This window comes from Antennarius striatus, chromosome 18, assembly GCF_040054535.1.
Source record: "Antennarius striatus isolate MH-2024 chromosome 18, ASM4005453v1, whole genome shotgun sequence".
NCBI classification, from domain to species: Eukaryota; Metazoa; Chordata; class Actinopteri; order Lophiiformes; family Antennariidae; genus Antennarius; species Antennarius striatus.
The window spans coordinates 17,652,265-17,674,293 of record NC_090793.1 but is presented as its reverse complement, the minus strand read 5'-3'; the positions used below and the strand labels follow the sequence as shown (position 1 = coordinate 17,674,293).

The 22,029-nt window shown below is 39.7% G+C and overlaps 1 protein-coding gene across 1 annotated transcript; it reads left to right on the top strand.

The window, feature by feature from the left end:
• The first annotated feature begins 39 nt into the window (after positions 1-39).
• Positions 40-16,715, top strand: LOC137612321 (protein-glutamine gamma-glutamyltransferase E-like). The gene is made up of 15 exons (XM_068340795.1): positions 40-141; positions 4,412-4,579; positions 5,220-5,474; positions 6,236-6,354; positions 6,563-6,691; positions 8,653-8,830; positions 9,429-9,564; positions 9,857-9,966; positions 10,407-10,522; positions 10,702-10,828; positions 10,919-11,097; positions 12,351-12,525; positions 12,683-12,846; positions 14,185-14,318; positions 15,763-16,715. The coding sequence occupies exons 1-15, from the start codon at positions 114-116 to the stop codon at positions 15,908-15,910; spliced, it is 2,166 nt and encodes a 721-aa protein (XP_068196896.1). The 5' UTR covers positions 40-113; the 3' UTR covers positions 15,911-16,715.
• The last annotated feature ends 5,314 nt before the right edge of the window (positions 16,716-22,029 follow it).

Here is a 22,029-nt window from a genome sequence, read left to right as displayed (position 1 = left end):
AGGTGGAGTTATCCCTGATAGATGTCTTAAATACCAGCATCATTTTGGTACAGTGCTCTTGATTGACGGCTTTCACTGTCTCTTCAGCTACAGTAACAACAAGTTCCGCAAAGATGGCAGCAGCAACAGGAACAAATAAGGGTGAGTACTGCAACATTTTTATAGAACCCGTCAATATAAAGTTGTTGTCATGTCTTGTCTGACATGGATTTCTGCAGCGCGAAACTTATGAAGCTGACAAACCTGAACAGTGGTACGTGTGGATGTAATGTAACTGAGGACTGTTTGAGTCTGTTTGGTTGCATATGAATTAACGCTGACAGAGAAAAAAAAAACATTTTGTTTGGCCACCAAACATCGACCTTTTTTAAAAATGTTTTTTCATGGCAGTTCCCAAGAGAGACAAATGTACAGTATGTCACAACGAAAGCACGTGCAAATAGAACAAACTCAGGTGTGGTTCTTCACATCACCCTACAGGCAAACACTGTCTACCAGGGTGGTAAGGTGTGTGTGTGTATGTGTGTGTGTGTGTGTGTGTGTGTGTGTGTGTGTGTGTGTGTGTGTGTGCATGTATATATGTACATATATGGTTCTGGAAGACTGGTAGCACAAATTTGGAAAGTTTGATTTATTGTTAGACAACGACACGCAAGAACGTCTCAAGCCTCACAGACAACATTCCACCCATCAACAAGCGTGAGACCATCCCTCTGGCTGCTACCCACAAGTCTCTGCTAAACAGAGCATGAGACACGCCCCCTCAGACTCGTTCTACACCCCACTCAGTTCCCTCTTTCTAATCTCCCTACCAAGAGAGAACCAGAAATAGATGACAAATTTGCAGTGTCTTTCAATATACACTTGAAAAAAAGAGTATTTTGCTGATTGAATTTTGTGATCGACTATTTTTATATGAAGGCAAAAAATACATTGGAAAATGTATAAACTTTGGCAAGTTACTTTTGCTAATTATTAAATTTATAACTTTTTCTGCAGCCAGATCGACTCAGGGCACATGTGGGAAATCATGTGAAGGGCAGTGGCCCCAGATGGCTGTCAGGGAGGAAAGGGTTAAACACTTTCCTCCCTGAGGAAAGGGAGGAAAGTACATAACATGCGGATGTTATTAACGTAGTTAATAACATCCGCATGTTATGAACACAAGTACAATATGGTTCTGTGCTGCAAGTAGCAGCACAGAACCATAAGTAATTGTGGTCAGAGGTATTGGAGATTTTTGGAACCAGCTGAAAGTGACTGAACCAAATGCCAAAAACCGTAACTAACCTGTTTACACAACAGCTTTGCTGAAAGTAAATGCTGCACTATTAATTTTACTTATTCATTTTACGAACTGCACAGAAAGCTGGAACCCGGAACCTTCTTGCTGTGAGGCGACAGTGGTACCCATTGCGCCACCATTCCACCCCTATTTATTTTAGTCTAAGATTTTGTTTAACAATGATCGAAATGCTTTTAGGACCGTGCCAACAACGCTCCTGACCACACCTTATTTTAAGACTAAAACGTCTCCAGATTTTCATTTTGACACCTGTCATGAAAACACTAATTGCAGTTTTTAGAAATAAGTTAAGACACATATGTGCTGTTCTGTGTACCGCTTTGTGTTGTAACCAAAAGGGTTCTATAATCACAACCTTCACATGCAACCCTACAACACACGTGTGTGTGTTTGTGTGTGTGTGTTTGTGTGTGTGTGTGTGTGTGTGTGTGTGTGTGTGTGTGTGTGTGTGTGTGTGTGTGTGTGTGTGTGTGTGTGTGTGTGTGTGTGTGTGTGTGTGTTTCTAACTTGTTTTGAGATAAAATAGGACTACAAGTACTTTGGGGTCCACATTGACAATAGACTGGACTGGGGGAAGCACATGCATGTCCTCTACCAAGAAGGACTAAGTCCGTCTCTTTCCTAAGGAGGTTGAGGTCCTTTAACATCTTCAACACTATGCTGTGGATGTTCCACCAGTGTAGTGGACAGTCTCCTCTACGCTGGGGCAGTGGTCAGAGGGTGGCAGTCGCCAACACACTAGACAGACTGGTTCTCGGGGCAGGTGACATTGTTGGGGTAAAGTTGGATTCTTTGATGATGGTGTTGGAGAGTAGGACATTGTCCAAGTTAAAGGTGATCTTAGACTATGAGTACCACCTGCTGTACAGTGATTGGACACAGGAGGTCATTCAGTTGTAGGATGACCCTTTCTAAATGGACTACTGAACGTCACAGGAAATTAATCTTTCTCTTGTACTTTCAGGAGCAGAGCAACTGTCCAAAAAGCAATTTCCTGTTTGGGGATCTATAAACTATTCTGATTCTGATATTTGCAAATAAAAGAACTTCAGAGATATTTCATGTTTTACATGAGCGTCAAGTATAGCTTAAATTGAACTCGGGCAATGCCTTTCAAATACATTGGGACAGTGTATTTGCAGTAAATGAATAATCAGTTTGTGCTACAACCTGTTTGTCAGAAACTAGTAAAGGGTGGACCCATAAATTGTGCCAATGTCAGCACTAAGCCAGTAAAAATTTGTTTTCTTTGTTTCAAAACCGCAAAAAAAGATTCTCATGATACTGAAAAGAACAAGTCCAGACCTTAATACCCATTACAAAGAAATTTGCGATGATGGTGAGGAAATGTAACCTTTAAACAGACAAAAAGAGTGAATTACTGAAACCAATATTAAATGCTATTGGGCAACAACCGAGAACCAGCAACAGATCCATCTGCAATCCATAACAACCTGAGAGACCCCAGGGAAGATTTCATGTGACATGCACTAATGCAGCGACCCCCAACCTTTTTTGTGCCACGGACCGGTTTCACCTACGACAATATTTTCACGGACCATTCTTCATTTGCTCGAAAATCGTTCATGACGCCAGGACAGCTGTAAACTAATAAATCATACGCAGTGGTTTTATGTAAAATGCAGACATCAACAGTAAACAACAATAAAAAACCTTTATTTCCTATATTGATAATTAACATCTCTGTCAATGAAATAATTGTAAGAAATAATTATATTAAAAACTCGATTGAAGTGCCTGCACTGATGAGGTTTATTTTGAAATATAGCGACTTACAATCAGTGCATTCAACGTAGGAGAAATACTGATCATTTCCAATAAAAGGGTGAACAAGTCAATCAAATAATAATAATAATTACAATAATGACGATTAGTGTTTGGGGGCCGCTGATCTCGGGGTAACTGGAGACAATGACACCTGAAGTATGTTCCGGACTTCCGGTCCACTCCGCAATTTGGTTTTCTTTACAGTCACTGCAGAAAATCCCGCTTCACGAAGAGAGGAGGTTGGAAATGGAAGCAGGGACAGGAAGCAATACTTTTTGGGCGATCTCAGAATAATCTGCCTTGACTCTAATCCAGAACACTGGCGCAGTTGTGGGCGCTTAATTTAGGGGTAGCGGCTGGTAACCTTTCACGTGACGCATGTATTCATCTGTGCGTCATTCCGCACAAACACCACTTTTCAAATAAAACATTTATTATTTATTATTCCAAAATAAATAAAACGGAATTGCAAAGAGGACACGTGTGCTCAGTGCATCAAAAATTGTCGCCCTGCAGGCTACGAACATAGATAGCACGCTTAAACCAGCTTTCATCATCAATTTTAGCAAAGTTGTTAATTACGACTTACTACTTAATGGGAAGTCAGTAAACAGAAACTACCCTAACAGGACAAGTAGAGAGACAATCATTCTTTCTTAAACCTGGCAAATCGTTTTGAAGACCTCAAATAGTGTCTATTTCAGAATAAGATAGGTAGGTAGTAAGTAGGTAGGTAGGTAGGTAGGTAAGGAGTGAGGTATTTGCATTTATTTTCATTAGCAGTGCTATTTTTCATATTTGTATTATTGTTTATGGTTGTAAATACTTCCAAACACAGAATTCATTTTGGCTTGTATGACTTTTTTCTTAACCAGACAGATTTGTGTGCTCACCTGGCCATTGAGTTCGATTCTCCCATATCCTGCTTTTTGATCTGCCCATTGAAAATGTTTATGTACCCCACCCCTCACCCAATGCCAGCTGGGTTAAGCCCCTGTCCCCTTCTGACCCTGCGCAGGGTAAATTATAACAGGATTTGGATGGAGGGACTTTGCTGTGATTGAGCCCTGCTGAGTCTGGATTAAAGTAATAGTCTGGATGTGGTGACCCAGAACCTATACATTCATATATAACACATGATAACAAAATACGTCTAAATTGTTCTTCTTCATTTCTTTGTGAACATTTCATGCAACAATCAGAAGGCATGCACAATATTTAGAAAGGTAGTCATTGAAATGTATAAATTATATTTGATGAATGAAATAAGAGATTGCATTAACTTATTCACGTTTCTGCGTCTGTAATGTCTTTCAGTGTTCAACACAGTCTCACTCAGTGTTCCACAAAACAACTCTGCTCACCACACCAGCGTGATCTCAGTCAAGGATCTGATTGTGAGAAGAGGCCAATACTTCAAGCTGTCGCTTGTGCTGAGTCAGCCGGTACTCACTGGCCAATCCGTTGTGTTCACCGCAAAAACAGGTATATTATTCAATTTAAATAGTTTGCTGACCTCAATAAAGATCTCTGCTGTCCCAAATGCCTTTTTATCATGTCTAATGATATTTGCAGTCTTCAAAATATGTTTAAACAATCCTGTACAGTTCAGTGTACACACTCAATGTTGTTAACAGGATATTAACTATCAATGGAAATAACATGTTTAATATAATTTATTTATAAGAAAAACTGCTGTGAGAAACAAAATAATTTGTAATTAAATGTTTAAGCATTCAGTATTTTCAATTCAATGATGTTCTTTCAAATTCTACTACAAATGTTTGTACGGATACTTGTTTTGCTTGTATTTGGTTCAGTTCTTTTGCATTGTTTGTAAAAGCGGGTAAGTTATAAATGTTATTTGTGATACATACTGTATGTGATCTCTTTGATCGTTTAAAAAATATTTTGATGTAGATTTGTCAGAAAAACGTTTTCCAAACCGATGATAACGCGACACAAAAGAGTTTTGTGTGCTCTGCGTTCTATCTAGTCACTTTTTATCATCCTTATTGTTTTCACACACAAAGGATCAAAGGATTTGCTGTAAAATAAAGGAATGTAGTGAATATTGTTGCCATAGAAAATACAAGTCTGACTCTTTCATTGGCTGTTCTTTAAGGAAAGCATCCATCGGAGGACCTGGGGACACAGTCTGTCTTTGGCATCGGCCCTAATGCGAAGCCTTCCCCTACCGCAAAGGCAGTTTGGAAGATGGATCTTTCATCAACTTCCAATCTCCAACAAGGGAACTTAATCATGACTATGACTCCTCCGGCCAACGCACCCGTAGGGCAGTATGACTTGTTTGTGAAACACAGGGATCAAGAAGCACTTCTGACATCCTTGGTGGTACTCTTCAACCCTTGGAATCTGGGTATGTAGAACATCACTTTAGATAATTTAGATTTACAGTATCAGAGTCATTGATTTTATTCACGAACGAACGAACCTGAAAGAAACAATACCACCACAACTGTTTTGTTTTTCCAGTGTTCCAAGAATCAAATACAATTTAGAAAAGTTTGCTTATTGAATTTTCTTTGAAATTTGGGAAATATGTTGGCGATTAGCAGAAGGGATGTCAACCTCAGAAGCAGCAGGAGACAACTGAGACAGAATATTTTAATATGTAAATTTAATGGTTAATTCACAAAAAAGGTGTTAGAATGAAATAATAGAAAAAATAGAAAGACAGCATAGATTCAGACGGAATAGTGAGCTAACATACATATAATATCAAATTGACCAGGCTTGTGTTTCAAGTGCATCATCTGTGGCATGCATGCAAAACTGCTACAGATTGCCTCTAATTTGGCAAACATTTATTTATGAATACACAGCATGAGCTGATTGGTGTCTGCAGCCTGATGGTGGCCAAAAAAAGTGCATGCTGTTGGAATATGTAGCAGCCAGTTTGTTAGTTTGTGATGTTTTTTTCTTTTCGGTAGCACAAACAGGCTAGATTGCTGCAGGTTTTTTCCTCATACTAAAATTTTCTGCAAATCTGTCACTTGACATTTACTCACCAAAACGTAAGATGGTAGCAAATGTAGATGTGAAATGTGAATGTAGTTGAATACATGTAAACATTCTACTCTAACTTCCTGTCATCTTCCTGTATGCATATCCCTGCAGAGGACAGTGTGTATCTTGCTAATGACGATGAGAAAGAGGAGTATGTATTGGCTGAAGAAGGAAAAATCTATTACGGAAGTTCAAACTATATAAATGGAATGGAATGGGACTATGGACAGGTACGCACATAGACATCTGTGTGTGTGTGTGTGTGTGTGTGTGTGTGTGTGTGTGTGTGTGTGTGTGTGTGTGTGTGTGTGTGTGTGTGTGTGTGTGTGTGTGTGTGTGTGTGTGTGTGTGTGTGTGTGTGTGTGTGTGTGTTTGACATAATATATTTTGGGCACTTGAAGTATTACACTTGGATGTCTATTTTTGTTTTATTCTCAGTTTGAGGAGAAAATGGTCGACATTTGTTTGGCAATTTTAGACCACAACACCAAAAACGAAGAAGACCCGTCTGCGGATGTTGCTGCTCGCTGTGACCCCATCTACGTCGGCCGTGTGATCAGCGCAATGGTGGGACATAACCACATTTTCCCTCCAAAATTAGCAATGATTTGATGTAGATTAATATTTCATTTGACTGAGTAAAAGTTTGATTGTGAAGAGTAGGTAAGATAAATGAGGACAGTGTGATATGTCATTCAGCTGGTGTCTTATTTGGGGTGAATCCCACCTCTGGTCAGACTTTTCAGTGTTTTCTGACCAACGTAAGATCACTTCAGCTTTTATACCAGTTCAGGCCCATACAAGTAACAGTTTTATAATTTACGACTTCTAGATGTTCCAACAATTAGTTTCCTCAGTGAGGTTACCAGTCATGCTGATCTTATGGAATTTCCTTTAAGGGTCTATGACCTGACCTTCACGTTAGGATGTAGTAAATATCTTTCCCTCAGTAACATTCATCAAGAGGATGACTGTTTTACTCCAATAAGGCTCATTTACTCAGGCATTTATTTTACAACACTCAGTTAGAGAGACCTCAAATCTCTGGATGTGCAGGGACTGTCTTGGTTGACACGTCTCTGTAACATTGCATGCCAGTCAGGGACAGTACCTCTCTCGGTAGTCCCTCTTTTCAAAAAGGGGGACCGGAGGATGTGTTCCAACTATAGTATAGTGGTATCAAACTCCTCAGCGTCCCAGGGAAAGTCTATTCCAGAGTACTAGAGAGGAGGATTAGACCGATAGTTGAACCGCGGATTCAGGAGGAACAACGCAGTTTTTGTCCAGGTCGTGTAACACTGGACCAGCTCTAAACTCTCCATCGAGTGCTCGGGGGTTCATGGGAGTTTGCCCAACCAATCCACATGTGTTTTGTGGATCTGGAGAAGCCATTCTATCGTGTCCCTCGTGGTATCTTGTGGGGAGTGCTTTGGGAGTATGGGGTCCGGGGCCCTTTGCTGAAGGCTGTCCGGTCCCTGTATAACCGAAGCCAGAGCTTGGTTCGCATTGCCGGCAGTAAGTCAGACCTGTTCCAGGTGCACGTTGGACTCCGGCAGGGCTGCCCTCTATCACCGGTTCTGTTCATCATCTTTATGGACAGAATTTCTAGGCGCAGCCAGGATCCCGAGGGAGTCCGGTTTGGGGACCAAATGATTTCATCTCTGCTTTTTGCAGACGATGTTGTCCTGTTGGCCTCATCAAACCTGGATCTTCAGTGTGCACTGGGATGGTTTGCAGCCGAGTGTGATGCGAGTGGGATGAGGATCAGCACCTGTAAATCCAAGGCTGTGGTTCTCGACCGGAAAAGGGTGGTGTGCCCTCTTCAGGTCGGTGGAGAGTCCTTGCCCCAAGTGGAGGAGTTTAAGTATCCTAGGGTCTTGTTCACGAGCGAGGGAAGGATGGAACTTAAGATTGACAGACGGATCGGTGCAGCTTCTGCAGTGATGCGTTTGCTGTATAGGTCTGTCGTGGTGAAGAAGGAGCTGAGGTGCATGACGAAGCTCTCGATTTACCGGTCAATCTACGTTCCTACTCTCACCTAGGGTCATGAGCTTTGGGTCATGACCGAAAGGACAAGATCTCGAATACAAGCAGCTGAGATGAGTTTCCGCCGTAGAGTGGTCGGGCACACCCTTAGAGGTAGGGTGAGGAGCTCAGTCACCAGGGACCACATAACAATGAAATCAGAACGCCACTGTTTACGTAGCAACTAGCTGCATTCACACCAGGCTTTAATGAGAATGAGACGTAACAGGAAACACACCTCTGAATAATTCAGTGAATTCACACAATTCTTTTGAATATTGTGAAAGCTACATGATGGAAGACACCCCCGAAATAATCTTGCATTGGGGAATTCAGAGTAAGCGGTCTGTGAGTTTTTCAGACTTTAAAATAGACTTGCAAACTGTTTCCTATGTGATGTATTTTCCAATGTTGGTAGAGGAGATTTGAGAATAAATCCAGATCTGATTGGATCAAGTTGTGGACACAGTGAGAATGAACATTGACTTGTTACTTTCTTCCAGATCAACTCTCAAGACGACAATGGTGTCTTGATTGGAAACTGGTCAGGAGATTTTTCTGATGGGACCTCACCCACTCATTGGACGCGTAGTTACAGTATCCTCCTGAAGTGGTTTGAAAACGGCTTCAAATCGGTCAAGTACGGGCAGTGCTGGGTGTTTGCTGCTGTGATGTGCACAGGTAACATCCTCTGACAAAGTTCCTAGACAGTTCTTGTTAGAATAGAAACTGGCTGAACTTTAATTTGATTGTGAATTACACCATTTCTACGCAAATAAAATGAGTGAACCATGTTATCTTACATATATTCTTTTTACTTTTAAATATTAATAATTGCCCTAACCCTAACATAAAAAACCAATAGAGCATTGCACCAGTGAAATATAGTACTGTATAATTTTCATAGCATTTGTTGAATAGATTCAGGATCTAAAGAACTCTTGTTGAAACCCAGTGGTGTTTATGGTTCAATGAAGAATGCAATTGGATTTGAATCAGTCTTAATGTACAGTGTGATTGTATGTGTGCTACAAGTGAAACACTCCACAGAATAGACTGAAATGTATTCAAACCTGCTTTTCTGCATTTGTCTCTGTTGCTATGGATTGCTAATCATTATGTTGGATCCAGCATAAGCTTAGCAAAGACCATAAGCAAATAACAATGACAGAAAGAGAGACAACGGATTTCAGTTTTTTGGAAATGAGTAGCTTGTGAGCATTAACAGCAAATATCATAGATATTTTAGTTACTTAAATGTTTGTATGTGTGATTCCAGTGATGCGCTGTCTTGGGATCCCCACAAGAGTGGTCACCAACTTCACCTCAGCCCATGATACCAATGCCAATCTGATCATTGATAAATATTGTGATGAAGACGGAGCTGAAATAAGAAGGGGCGGCGACAGCATTTGGTAAGAAGCTCTCATTGTTTGCATCTCTCTTTTGTTGTTTCATGGAAATTCCCAACATTGTATAGAGTTGATCAGTGGCGGTTGTAGCCGGGTGTTTCTTATCGTCCCAATCACAGAGAGAGAACAGAGCATTTATGTGAGCTACAAAGTAACAATAAAAGTATCCATAGTTAAACTGAACTGGATGCTTTGTTTTCTACTGGAAAGGCTTCACTGTATTGTGAAATTATCTAGTCCTTCTGAAGTGTCATTCTACATTGCTGCAGAATCTGATTCTGGTATTTTAATCCAGGAACTTCCATGTGTGGTGTGAGGGATGGATGAAGCGGCCAGACCTGTCGACATCTGGCGATCTTGATGGTTGGCAAGTTGTAGATCCAACCCCACAGGAGAGGAGCGACGGTACGGACTTTCCTTTTCTATCTCCACAAACTCAAACTGTGACAAAATTTGTTTTGCTCTGGTGGCCATGTTTCTTGTCCTCATACTGAACTCATATTGAAAATATATATATACATATAATATATACATAATATATATACACATAATACACAAATGTTTCATATATGTATGTATATATGAGCAAGATATGTATGTGTGTGTGTCTGTGTGTGTGTATATATATATATGTGTTTGTGTACAGTATATATATTTCTTACATTCCTAACGTAATACTTACATAATACATAAATATCTCATATATAACATATTTTTGTATCCACCTCAAGAATTAAGTCAGTAATTCTCTACATATTGAATATTTGCTGATCAAAATGTCAACAGTGACTTAACTTAAGTCAAAACTTGAACTTGTGACATTTCAATTGTGTCATCTACTGTAGGACTCTACCGCTGTGGTCCAGCATCAGTCAACGGTATCAAGGAAGGAAAAATTGGTGGCAACTATGATGCCCCATTTGTCTTTGCTGAGGTCAATGCTGACGTTATTACCTGGGAGGTAAGAGATGTCATCAGCATAATATTTCATGTTTAACCATTTAAAAGAGGGAAATCCAGAGGTAAATATATCTTTGATATGTTTGTGGGCTGCCACAAATTTTAAAAAGTAGTCCTTTAGGCTTTATGAAATGACCTGATTTTCTTTTCTGCTTCTTTTGTCCCTTTGTGTCCTGTCAGGTCAAATCTGATGGTTCAATGGCCAAGGCCAAGACTGACACAAAAATAGTTGGGAAATTCATCTATACCAAGGCTGTCAAAAAGGGTGCCAAAGCTTCTGTCCTCTCTAAATACAAATACCTCGAGGGTGGGTTCATCTGAAAAATAAATATCACACAAACCTAACCTGTTTTCATTCCACAATCCGTGGAAACTCACTTAATCATCATTCTTGAAGGTTCCCAAAAGGAGAGGATTGTATTTTATACTGCATCAAAGATAGACAACACCAATGATACGGATGAAGAGGAAGAGGAAGAGGAAGAGCCAGCGGGTGAAGACACAGGGGACGATTCCACTGGAGGTACCGAGGAACCCCAACCTGAGCAGCCACCGTTCACCATTGAATTTGTAGAGGTGAGTCGGATGGACCAAATGGACACACTGACTCACATCACCTGTGGCAGGACACAAATGAAGACTCCTGCCCACCAACTAGTGTGTATGATGTGTGTGTGTGTGTGTGTGTGTGTGTGTGTGTGTGTGTGTGTGTGTGTGTGTGTGTGTGGGTGTGTGTGTGTGTGTGTGTGTGTGTGGGTGGGTGTGTGTGTGTGTGTGTGTGTGTGTGTGTGTGTGTGTATATATGTATATATATGGTTCTGGAAGAAATTACGTAAGTAGAAAATTTCGTAAGTAGAGACGTGTTTTCCATGCAAATGCTCTAATCCATTCCAAGCCCCCAAAAATTCAGACATAAATGTTTCATGAAGCATGAAAATGCATCAAAACATGTAACAAATACATGTTACAATTAGATTATTACACAGTAAATGAGAGTTGTGCATAATGTAAAAAAAAAAAGAATAGAGTAAAGAATAAAAATGATAGTTATTTACCTTTTAACTGCTGTCTTCATTGTTTTTTCCCCTCTTTGGTTCATGCGTTCTTGCCTCACAATGGCGAACAACGGAATGCATTCCAGTCCTCCTTTTGAACCCACACGATGCCTTAAACTCCATAAACTTCCTTTTGTTTTAATAACATGGTGATTGTAGATGCATTACGGCCATATTCTTTGGTGAGATCAACCAAACGCCTCCCTTTTTCATGCTTTTCTATGATGTCTTGCTTTGTTTGTATGGACAAAAAAACTCTTTACTCTTTACAGCCCATACTGTATTTTTACCTTTCGTAAGTCTAAATTTCTTTCGTAACTAGAGGTAATATTTTCCTGCTGAGATGTTTCGTAGGTAGACAATTTCGTAAGTACAGACATTCGTAAGTAGAGGGTAGAGGTTTAAATTTGTTAGGTTTATTCGTGGGAAAGGTGTTCTTATATATGAGATTACAGTTTATCAAAAATGTTTAGTTATAATGGGAGCAATGGGACCAAATTAGAACTAATACATCACCTCCCTGGCAGAAGTAATTACAGTATTTAGATTGTTTTGAATTAACTGGATACATATCAACGTATTAAGGTCTTTGCACTAAAAAAATGTCAATTTAATCCTGTGATGTGTGTTTATAGATTAGGTAAATAAGATTCCAATTGTTGCTCTTGATTTGGAAATACATTATAATTGTAGTTTCAGAGTTATAAGCAGACTCTATAGATGACATAATATCTCACTCTGCATCAATCTTTTTCCATTGTGTGGTGCCTGTAGCTGGCCAGACCAAGGAATGGTGAAGATGTGAACCTTAAACTGGTGCTACACAGTAAGAGCACTGTCGCCATACCACTGTTAATCAAAATCAGCGTCCAAGCCATGAGGTACAATGACACCCCAGCTGCATTGATCCAGAAAAATAAGACGGACGAGACGCTGCTGCCTATGAAAGGTGAATATAATTGTTGGGAAGTTGCCTTCAAAAGTACATGAAATAAACCAGTCTGGATCTCCAGCTACCATCAAAGTTAAGTAGGGGACTGTATGTTTGTTGTGAATCTGACTTTAAATCTCTTTTTTTTCTTGTCTTTAAATCTTTTTCCCTGAAGATCTGGAGGTTCCAATTCTTGTTCGGTACCTTGACTACCATAAACACATGATCACATGTGAGAGCATGAAGGTGTCTGCACTGATCGAGGACAAACGACACGAGGATGACATCTACTTTGCTGAGGATAATGTTGTGCTCCTCGACCCTCCTATTGAGCTCACAGTGAGTAGAAAAGCGCTGCTTCTCACTCTCCACTAATACAGCTTTGTGTCACATCAGGCGCTGGTATCACTGTTCAAACTAAAATATTGAATATTTTAGCTAAAAAGCCAAACTTTAAAACACAAACACGAAATAGAATACCTCAGTATGCAGCATGGGCTTAATGCACACAAAACATTCATGAACAACAGAAATTGTGTTAATGGTACATTACCGTGCGTACATTACCGTGTGCTATGTCTACACAACATATGTATGTAGTATGTAGTATACATTAGGATTTAGTAGACATTAATATGCAATCTGTTAGCATGCAGTGATTTAATATGTAGTATAAACTATAAGAAGTACAGTGGTGCCTCTACTTACAAAATTCATTGGTTCTGGAAGAAATTTCGTGAGTAGAAAATTTCGTAAGTAGAGACATGTTTTCCATGCAAATGCCCCTAATCCATTCCAAGTCCCCCAAAAATTCAGACGTACACCTGTAAACGTTTTATAAAGCATAAAAATGCATCAAAACATGTAACAAATACATGTTACAATTAGATTATTACACAATAAATGAGAGTTGTGCATAATGTAAAAAACAAACAATAAAGAATAAAAATGACGGTCATTTACCTTTTAACTGCTGTCCTCATTGTTTTTTGCCCTCTTTGGTTCTTGCACTCTTGCCTCACCATGAACAACAGAGTGAATTCCAGTCCTCCTTTTGAACTTCTCCAACCACCCACGCAATCAATGCCTTAAACTCCTTAAACTTCCTTTTGTTTTAATTACGTGGCGACTGTACATGCATTACGGCCATATTCTTTGGTGAGATCAACCAAACGCATCCCTTTTTCATGCTTTGCTATTATCTCTTGCTTTGTTTGTATGGACAAAAAAACTCTTTACTTGACCCCCACCCCCATGTCTGGGTGGGTTATCCGGCTCCCTTCCACCTCCAAAAGCATACAGCTTAAGTGAATGGTTCACTGTAAATTAAACAATAAGTGTGAATTTGAGCGTGGCTAGGTATTTTTGTCTCGGCCCTGTGATAAACTGGCGACTTGTCCAGGGTGCATACAGCCTCCCAACCATCAGCTGGGATAGGCTCCAGCATATATGCATACGCAGATTTGAATAAGCAGCTGAAGATGAGAAAATTACAAATTGTCTGTTTTATTCATGCTTGGGTTTATGTGCATTTTACAAGGTGTCTATTAATTACATTTTCTGTATTGTAGATTACTATGTAAGGTACAATATTCTATGCCTGGTGTTAAATTTATTGTTACTAGGAGACTGGAAAGTTTTTTTTCCTGTAATAATCTACTCAAATGTGTGGTCCAGATGCCTTCAGCTGTCAGAATGTATCGGCCGTCACATGGAAAACTGCTGTTCAAGAACACACTCCAAGAAACGCTGACCAACGTGACTATTACTCTCTCTGGAAATGGCCTGTACCACACTGAGCAGACCGCCAGGTGAGATGGGTATATGTCTGTGTGTGCATCCAGTGGAAGATTTTTGTGGTGTAAATATTTATTTTTACAATTTATCAAACTATACTTTGAGTTTTTGGAAGTGGGTATTGGCCCTCTAGCTGCCATCAACATCCACCGATATGTTTTGAAGTAGTTACACATGTGCTTTTCATTTCTATTGTGTAAAGTCATGTGTAAAAATGTGCAGTCAAGAGCCTCTATACCACGAACATGAGATGGTACAGATTTTTCTCAAACACTTTCAATCAACTGGGTGTCATAAGAGTCATAAGTCATAAGACATACCCACCAACTTCAGACATATATGAACATAACTAAATACTAGATAAATAAACATACAAGAGAAAAACATTGACAACACAGGACATATACTACACAAGAAGCCTAAGGAAAGATTCGACTAAAAAAGTAAAAAGTACAAAAAGTAGAAAAGAACAGATAGCAGGAGGTTCACATGGTGGGCAAGGCACGTCATCGCCCCAAATGAATCACAAACACATCACAGATCGATCGTCTTAAACTTAACAGCTACACTATATGACCTTCTTTGCATATTTTCCATCCTAATGGGTGTACATGATGTGTGAAATGTCTGTTCAAAACACAGTCAAACTACAGTAGCATCTTTTTCCATGCGTTATCTCTTTCACCTTTCTATCTCATTCTTGTGATTCCTGATGGAGCGCATCCTAGAGAACGTTAGGCCGTAAAATCTATACATGCATCAATGAGAAAGCTGCAGGGTTCAAAGCCTGAGAAAAAGGTAGCGCGTTATAGTCTTATAGAATTTACATTATTTTATGTATCCTGAATGAAAGCCGGCGGCGCATTGGGTAGCGCTGTCGCCTCTCAAAACGGCGGACCCAGGTTCGAGTCCCGCTCTGTGCGGAGTTCGCATGCTCTCCCCGTGTCTGGGTTCTCTCCGGGTTCTCCGGCTTCCTCCCACCTCCAAACGCATGCACTTCAGGTTGATTGGCCGGTCCCAAATTGCCCATAGGAGTGAGTGTGTGGCTCCGTGGTGCACTGGCATCATGCCCGGAGTGTCCCCCGCCTCACGCCCTATGCCACTGGGTTATGCCACTGCTCCCCGTGACCCGCTGCGGCGGATACAGCGATGGTAATCTGAAGATGACTGACTGAATGAAAGTCCTTCTGTTCATGTACATATGTACATACATTCCATAAATCAGCACAACAATGAAGAAACTTATAAATACACTGCAGGAGGATATGTTTCCAATAAAGATGCATTAAAGCCCATTGATGAGACATTGAGGGATGTGCCAGGAGTCTGTATTTAATGCTACTGGAATGTGACTTGGCATGATGTGTTGTGTCACTGCATCATATACTGTATTTGTGAATCCTTTTGATGGGGGGGGACTGTCTAATGTACTAAACCTGGTCTTTCTGTTTTTCACAGACTTGAAGGATTAAAGCCAGGCGAAATGATAAACGCCATGTTTTACTTCATTCCCTTCAAGACAGGACAGAAACACCTTGTGGCCGTCATTGACAGCAACACACTCAGGGATGTAAAGGGCAAGTGCACCGTCAATGTTTTTCCATAGATTTTTTTTTTTTTTCTGCTGCCGAGTGAGTTACACACACTGCATTTACACAGTAACTCATGTTTGGGTTTATAATGCTTCATGGTTTTTCAGTTTCACAATTTCACAATATCTGACATAGTGTTTGGTGATTTAAGGCTAAATTTGCAAAACATCCTACATCTTTCTGAGATGTAGGATATTTTTGTGATTAATGGATTCATTAAATTCTTGGAATTATAGGGTCATCATTTTTGGATTTACATTTTGTGGTGCTTCTCTTTTATTGTGACTTCATGTGGTTTTCATACACATAATCCATTGGGGGTTTTTCTGAAGAAATAGTGTAAAATGTTGTTTTCCATGAAATGTGGGGTTTTAAAGACAGACAGCTGCACAAATAGAAGCCCAAGTCTGTCACAAAATAAAAAATGTTTTCTCTTTGCTTTGGATGACATCATACAAATGGAATATAGTCTTTTTAATCCATTACAATTTAAAATAAATCTCCATATTCTACTGTTGTTTACAATAATCCTGCAGCCATAAAAGTCCAGTGACACTTTGTCAATGAAGAAACAAAAGATATTTTTCTCTGGCATGGGAGCGATCAAAAACACTTTTATCGGAGTATGATGGATTAACAGGGTTTACCTTTGTCAAAGTGAAATAATCCTAAACATTTAGCATGGCGGGGATTAAAAGAAAGAATAACAAATGAATAAATTTGGTTTTAGGTTCCTATTGCTACAAAACAAATACCAAATCAGGCCATTATTTGTTGTAATATGTTTACAATGTACACCAATAAATTGCTTTTGGAGAACCTTGTGTCTTCTCTGTTTGATAATGATCGCAGACATTTTCCTTTGATTAGACTCTAATAAAACATTTTCCATTAAGATCCATAGCATTTTCTTCACAGAACATGTCTCAAAAGCCATCCTTTGATATTGATCAGGGTACAATGTCTGATCGCTGTCTTCAGAAACTTTTTGACACTCTCATTCTCCACGATGATGCTGATGATCACTGCATTGAAGTCCTCATTCATGGTTCTCATTCATTCAGTCCTCATTCATTCATGGCCATTCATGGTTAACGTAGTGGATGTCGAATAGGGCAAAACTACTGTTTGGTTGTTCATTACTGAACCAGAATAAAATGTAATTATACATTTGCTACAGTAGGTGGCAGTGGCGCTTTCATGTCTGGAGTGTGCCAGTAATTGTGAGAATTTTTACTCTGTTACGCACACACACACACACACACACACACACACACACACACACACACACACACACACACACACACACACACACACACACACACACACACACACACACACACACACACACAAACAGACACATAGAACAACAGTGTGCTGGCAAGGAGAGGGGAGCCGTAACATGTTTTCTTGTCTCTGGGGGGGGGGGGGGTTGGTGGCTGGGTATGTACTTTATTAATCCTAAAGGAAATCATACATTCACATATATCACAGGACAGCACAGCATTGAGGAAACAATAAATATAGTAAAACAACTACACTGCAGAGACAAATATGTAGCACAGATGCACAATTGAAAACCGATAACATATAAATACACGTGCAAAACATCCCGTAAACATGTAAGTACAGAGCAAGTAAGCCATAAATCCAATGACACCCAGGTTCCACCGCTGTGGAATCATGGCCTGTTTCAGCACTTTGCACCATGTGATTGATTTGTCCTTTGGAAAATGCACCAAGAAACTTATTCCTGGTGTGGGTCTTTTTTCTCACCTGGCTCGTGGACGCTGACGTGTATGCAATCTGAGAGCCTCAGCTTCCCAGGTTCATATTTTGGATTTTTAACATCAAGCTTGGGGGTAGACATGTGCCTCTTGAAAATGTGCTGAGACTCTTCCATGAACATATTGAAGTGAAGGTAAGCCAAGGCTTCTGTGTAACCTGTGTCCCTTGACAGCGGAGTCAAGGAAAAGATCAAACCTTCAAAGTGCTTGGTGTTCCAAATACACAGATTAAACCACACAGGTAGCAATGGTCAGATGGTGTCTGAGAAGACTATTAGAGGACTCTAGCCAGGTTCTCGGAATAGAGACAGTTCATCCCCAGGAGTGGTGGAGCACCCACCATGAAGAGCACTTCTGTGGGGGTCTTACACATAATCAGCTCCTGGTATTTCTTACTGCACACTGCACAACACTCTAGTCTCAGCTGCTTACATGAATGAACTCTGATCACCTCATTCTGCAAAGTCAGACTGGTGTTTAGAAATGAGACATGGCATTCTCATCACCCTGACCTTATGTAGCTGTACATTTGAAGACGGCAGAGAGGGAATCCTCAAACTAAACCAGTTGGTTTAGTTAGAGCATTCATGCCACTCCAGCTTCTCTAACACGCTACCCTTTCACCGGTTTATCATCTACCCTCATCTTAAACAGTTTCTCCAACCGGAGCGGCAGACTAGACGTGTTTGAAAAGGCAACAACAATCAAAGCATCTAAAAGGTAATTCCCCGCTAAGTATGTCAAACTGTGTCCTAAAATGCCTGGCCAAAGAGAAAGTACTGACAAACTATGTATAGAAGGGAAGCACGCAGGGAAGGGGGTCAAGGTCTCCTCTCCCACATAGATAGACAACCAATACGATATGGGGTCGAGTCTCACAGGTCTGTGCAGCTGGTTGACCTCACAGCAACCCCCACCCCACCCCACCCCTCGCTGTCCTTGACTCTCTCTTTCTCTTTCTCTCTCTCTCTCTCTTTAGAGCAGGTGTTCCCTGCTCTATCTGGAAAGTTTCACATGCTAAATTATTGCTATTTGTATAATTATGTATTTTACACTCATCCACAAACACACAGTCACACACACATACACACAAGACCTGAAGGCATGTAAATGCAAAGAACAAAGGAAGAGTGGCAGGCAACTACATTTTTGTTGCACTCAATGAGCAATCTGTGGGACATGGTGTTTTGCTCAAGGAGAGGAAGTCGCACCTCTCTTACTCTGGCTCGCACTCCTTAAATATTTGGTTCACATGGGTCTTGAACTTGCCACGCTCCGGTCCCCAGCCCAAGACAGTGGACAGAGCTACTCCGTGCTCCAACTCCCACATGGAGCAACCGATAATCATATTAATGTTGCTAATATTACTCATTACTCCTTTATATAAACACCCATTCCCCCTTGATTTAGAAGTGTGTCAAAAGGGGACAGCATGGCGGTCAGAGCAGTACACTCCACCATCATGGTGATAAAATCAGTCATGCAAGATTTATTTGTGCACTTTAGCATTGTAATTCAATCACAAGAGGAAGCATGTGCAATATCAACAGCACTCAGCGGCCTGTTAAATCTCTGGTCTAGGGAAACCTAGACATAAAGTATATAGAGATGTGTGGTGAGCCCCAACTCTCCCACTCTCAAGTACAGCCATACATACACTACTGAAACAGCTTTTTTTTTATTTTTAGCAACTTTAATACTTTCTCACAAACATCTCTTGATCATTGGAACTTTTGATTTGTCATCAGTGTCAACATAAGAGCCGTATGTAATGAATAGACTGTTTACACACACACATATTCATTCATAGAAGGAGCAATTGGCCCTGAGTTAAGCGAAGACATGGGTGTCTTTATCAGAAACACTTTCATGGTAAAATTCAATAAACACACCATCTCAGAAAAATATCTACAGGTGTATACAGCGACACTAACAGTCACACTTCATATCTCTTTTCTTTTCAGCTAAAAAGAAGATGGAAGAAGGGGAAGATGACTTGACGGATTTCACAGCATGGGTAAATAACTAAGCTCGTTTGACCTGCTAACTGGTCAGCTCCGCGCTTCCATCTGTCTCTTTACTGTCAGGCTGGTTCCAAGTGATTGGAACAAGGACACAGTCTTGGTTGATGATTGGCTATTGGTTTGCTGCTTTTTGTTAAACATCTAACTGTTTTGAGGCCCTTAAGTACGCAGTATCTGTACACAGATACGTTGATGTGATAGAATAAAACCCAGACTGTATTCTAGTTGGTGGTACAGACATAATCTTTAAGTGCAGCTGTGCACTTCTTTATTTCAAAAGGAATAATTACATGTTACACCATTACTGTGTGTGGTCACGTGTATATTCCTTTTTGAAGAAATGAGTAAATGAATGTACTCCCTACGATGAGTGTGTATTTAAATGCATATTTTCAGGGTAGAGAGCATGGACAAACAGGTCGAGGTTAATTGTAAGAACATCAAAGATACATTAAAATGTACATGTAGTTCTTTTGCTTTTAAAAAATACTTTTAAGCTACAAAATGTAGTCAAAAGACAGGTTGAGGAGTAATTTTGTAATGGCTGGATTGCCTTGTTTGATCTCTCATCAGCCATATCTCTTATATATGCAAAATAATGTACTGTATATGTGTTTGCAGCTGTTTGTACTTCATCATAATGAAGTCAGCATGTAAATGCTAGCGTTTGAAATGAAAATTTATATGACACTCCTTCTTCATTCTACTGAAGAAGCTGTTGCAGCTTGTCAAAACCAGTCAAGCCAGCCTATTATTTCTTCCATTTTTCCCCTGGGGGAGAACCCCAAAGATTCCCTAACCATTGGCTGGCTGGAGGGTGGCCATGTACTCAGCTGAGGTGAGGTACCATCTATATGTTAGCAACATGTTAGACCTACTTTGAAAAAGTAAGGTAAAATATTTGAAAATGCTTTGTGAACAGAGGAAGTTTAACTGAAATATGGATGTGGTATGATATGTGCATAACCATTTTTTTTTCTTTTAACGTTGTAGAAATGTCTGATTGACTTTGATGCAAATGAATATTTAATTGTATCATTGTAAAGCACACTTTAGAAAAAAATCCTGTTAATATGTTTTAACCAACTAATTTCATGCAGTTTGGGGTAATTCACATGTTTTTTCCATGCAGGTTGAGTTGTTTTTACCTATTCTTTCATTCTGTCCTGTAAATTAGGTCAGATTTGGTGCTAGTTGATAATGGAAGAAGCAACAGACTTGTATAGAATTGCAATGTTTCATGTTTTCAGTGAATGCCTGAGCAAAAGAGACATATTACCCAATACCCAGTAGATAAGAAATAGGCAGTCAAACTGTTGTTGGAATGAATGATCTAATATTATAAAGGTCGGTAATAATTATCTTAACCATAAAGCATCTACTGATGACCTTTTATGTCTTTTTTCCAAGATATGGAATTCAATGAGCAAAATATATAACATCTAAAGTTGTGTCTAAACCGGATACAGACTGAAACATGTAGGACTATGACTAAGTCATAGTTCACTGTACTCCTGAAAAAGACAACCTTAATCCAGCTGTTAGATAAGCTGTAGTGAAATGTTTTGCAAAGACTGACTCAAATCTCACTCTACACCACATAATGTGTGGTCTACAAGAGGTTGCAAAATATTTAAATTGCCAAAAACAGTTCAATGTCAAATTGGGGTCAGGGTTTGAATGCCGTTTGTTGCCAGAAAAGAAAAATAACACAAAATACACAAAGTCGAATAAAATTTTATGTATTTCCTATAGATATTACAATTATATTACAATGTACTAAATACGTTTGGCTGTAAATTGAAAATGAGATGTTTTTCCTCACTTACAGTGAAAAAATGTCCAGTAAGTCGGAAATATCAGAGCAAAGTAAAAGGCTGGATTCAAAAACCAGACTGGTTGACAACCAATACCACTTACACATAGATATAAATTGATTCTTTATCAAGATGTTATTCACTACAATACTGTCTATTGTTGTGTCCGTGTGTGAAATATAAATACTGGTTTATTTATGTCATCTTGTGATGTGGTCTTTAAGTGGTTCACATTGGTTTTTATAATGTTTAAACTCCATGCCTACAGAAATGTATCCCAGAGAGCACATGTTTATTCTCTCTGAGGTGCTGTACTGTAAAATCATCTCCATAATCGGGGGTGATCAAAAGATTTGCAAAAAAATGAGTAATTTATACTGTAACAATAACACTGAGTGAGGATAATACGCTATGTTCTTTTTCTACATTCAGCCATCTTTCCTGCACAGACTTCTTACCCATCCAACAAATTCAATGTTTGTCACAAAATAGTGGTATCTCATAT

Coding starts and splice junctions, on each gene's coding strand:
- LOC137612321 (XM_068340795.1), top strand. CDS start 114: ATGGCAGCAGCAACAGGAACAAATAAGG. Junction 4,580..5,219: donor TGTGTTCACCGCAAAAACAG/GTATATTATTCA, acceptor CTGTTCTTTAAG/GAAAGCATCCATCGGAGGAC. Junction 6,355..6,562: donor TGGAATGGGACTATGGACAG/GTACGCACATAG, acceptor TTTTATTCTCAG/TTTGAGGAGAAAATGGTCGA.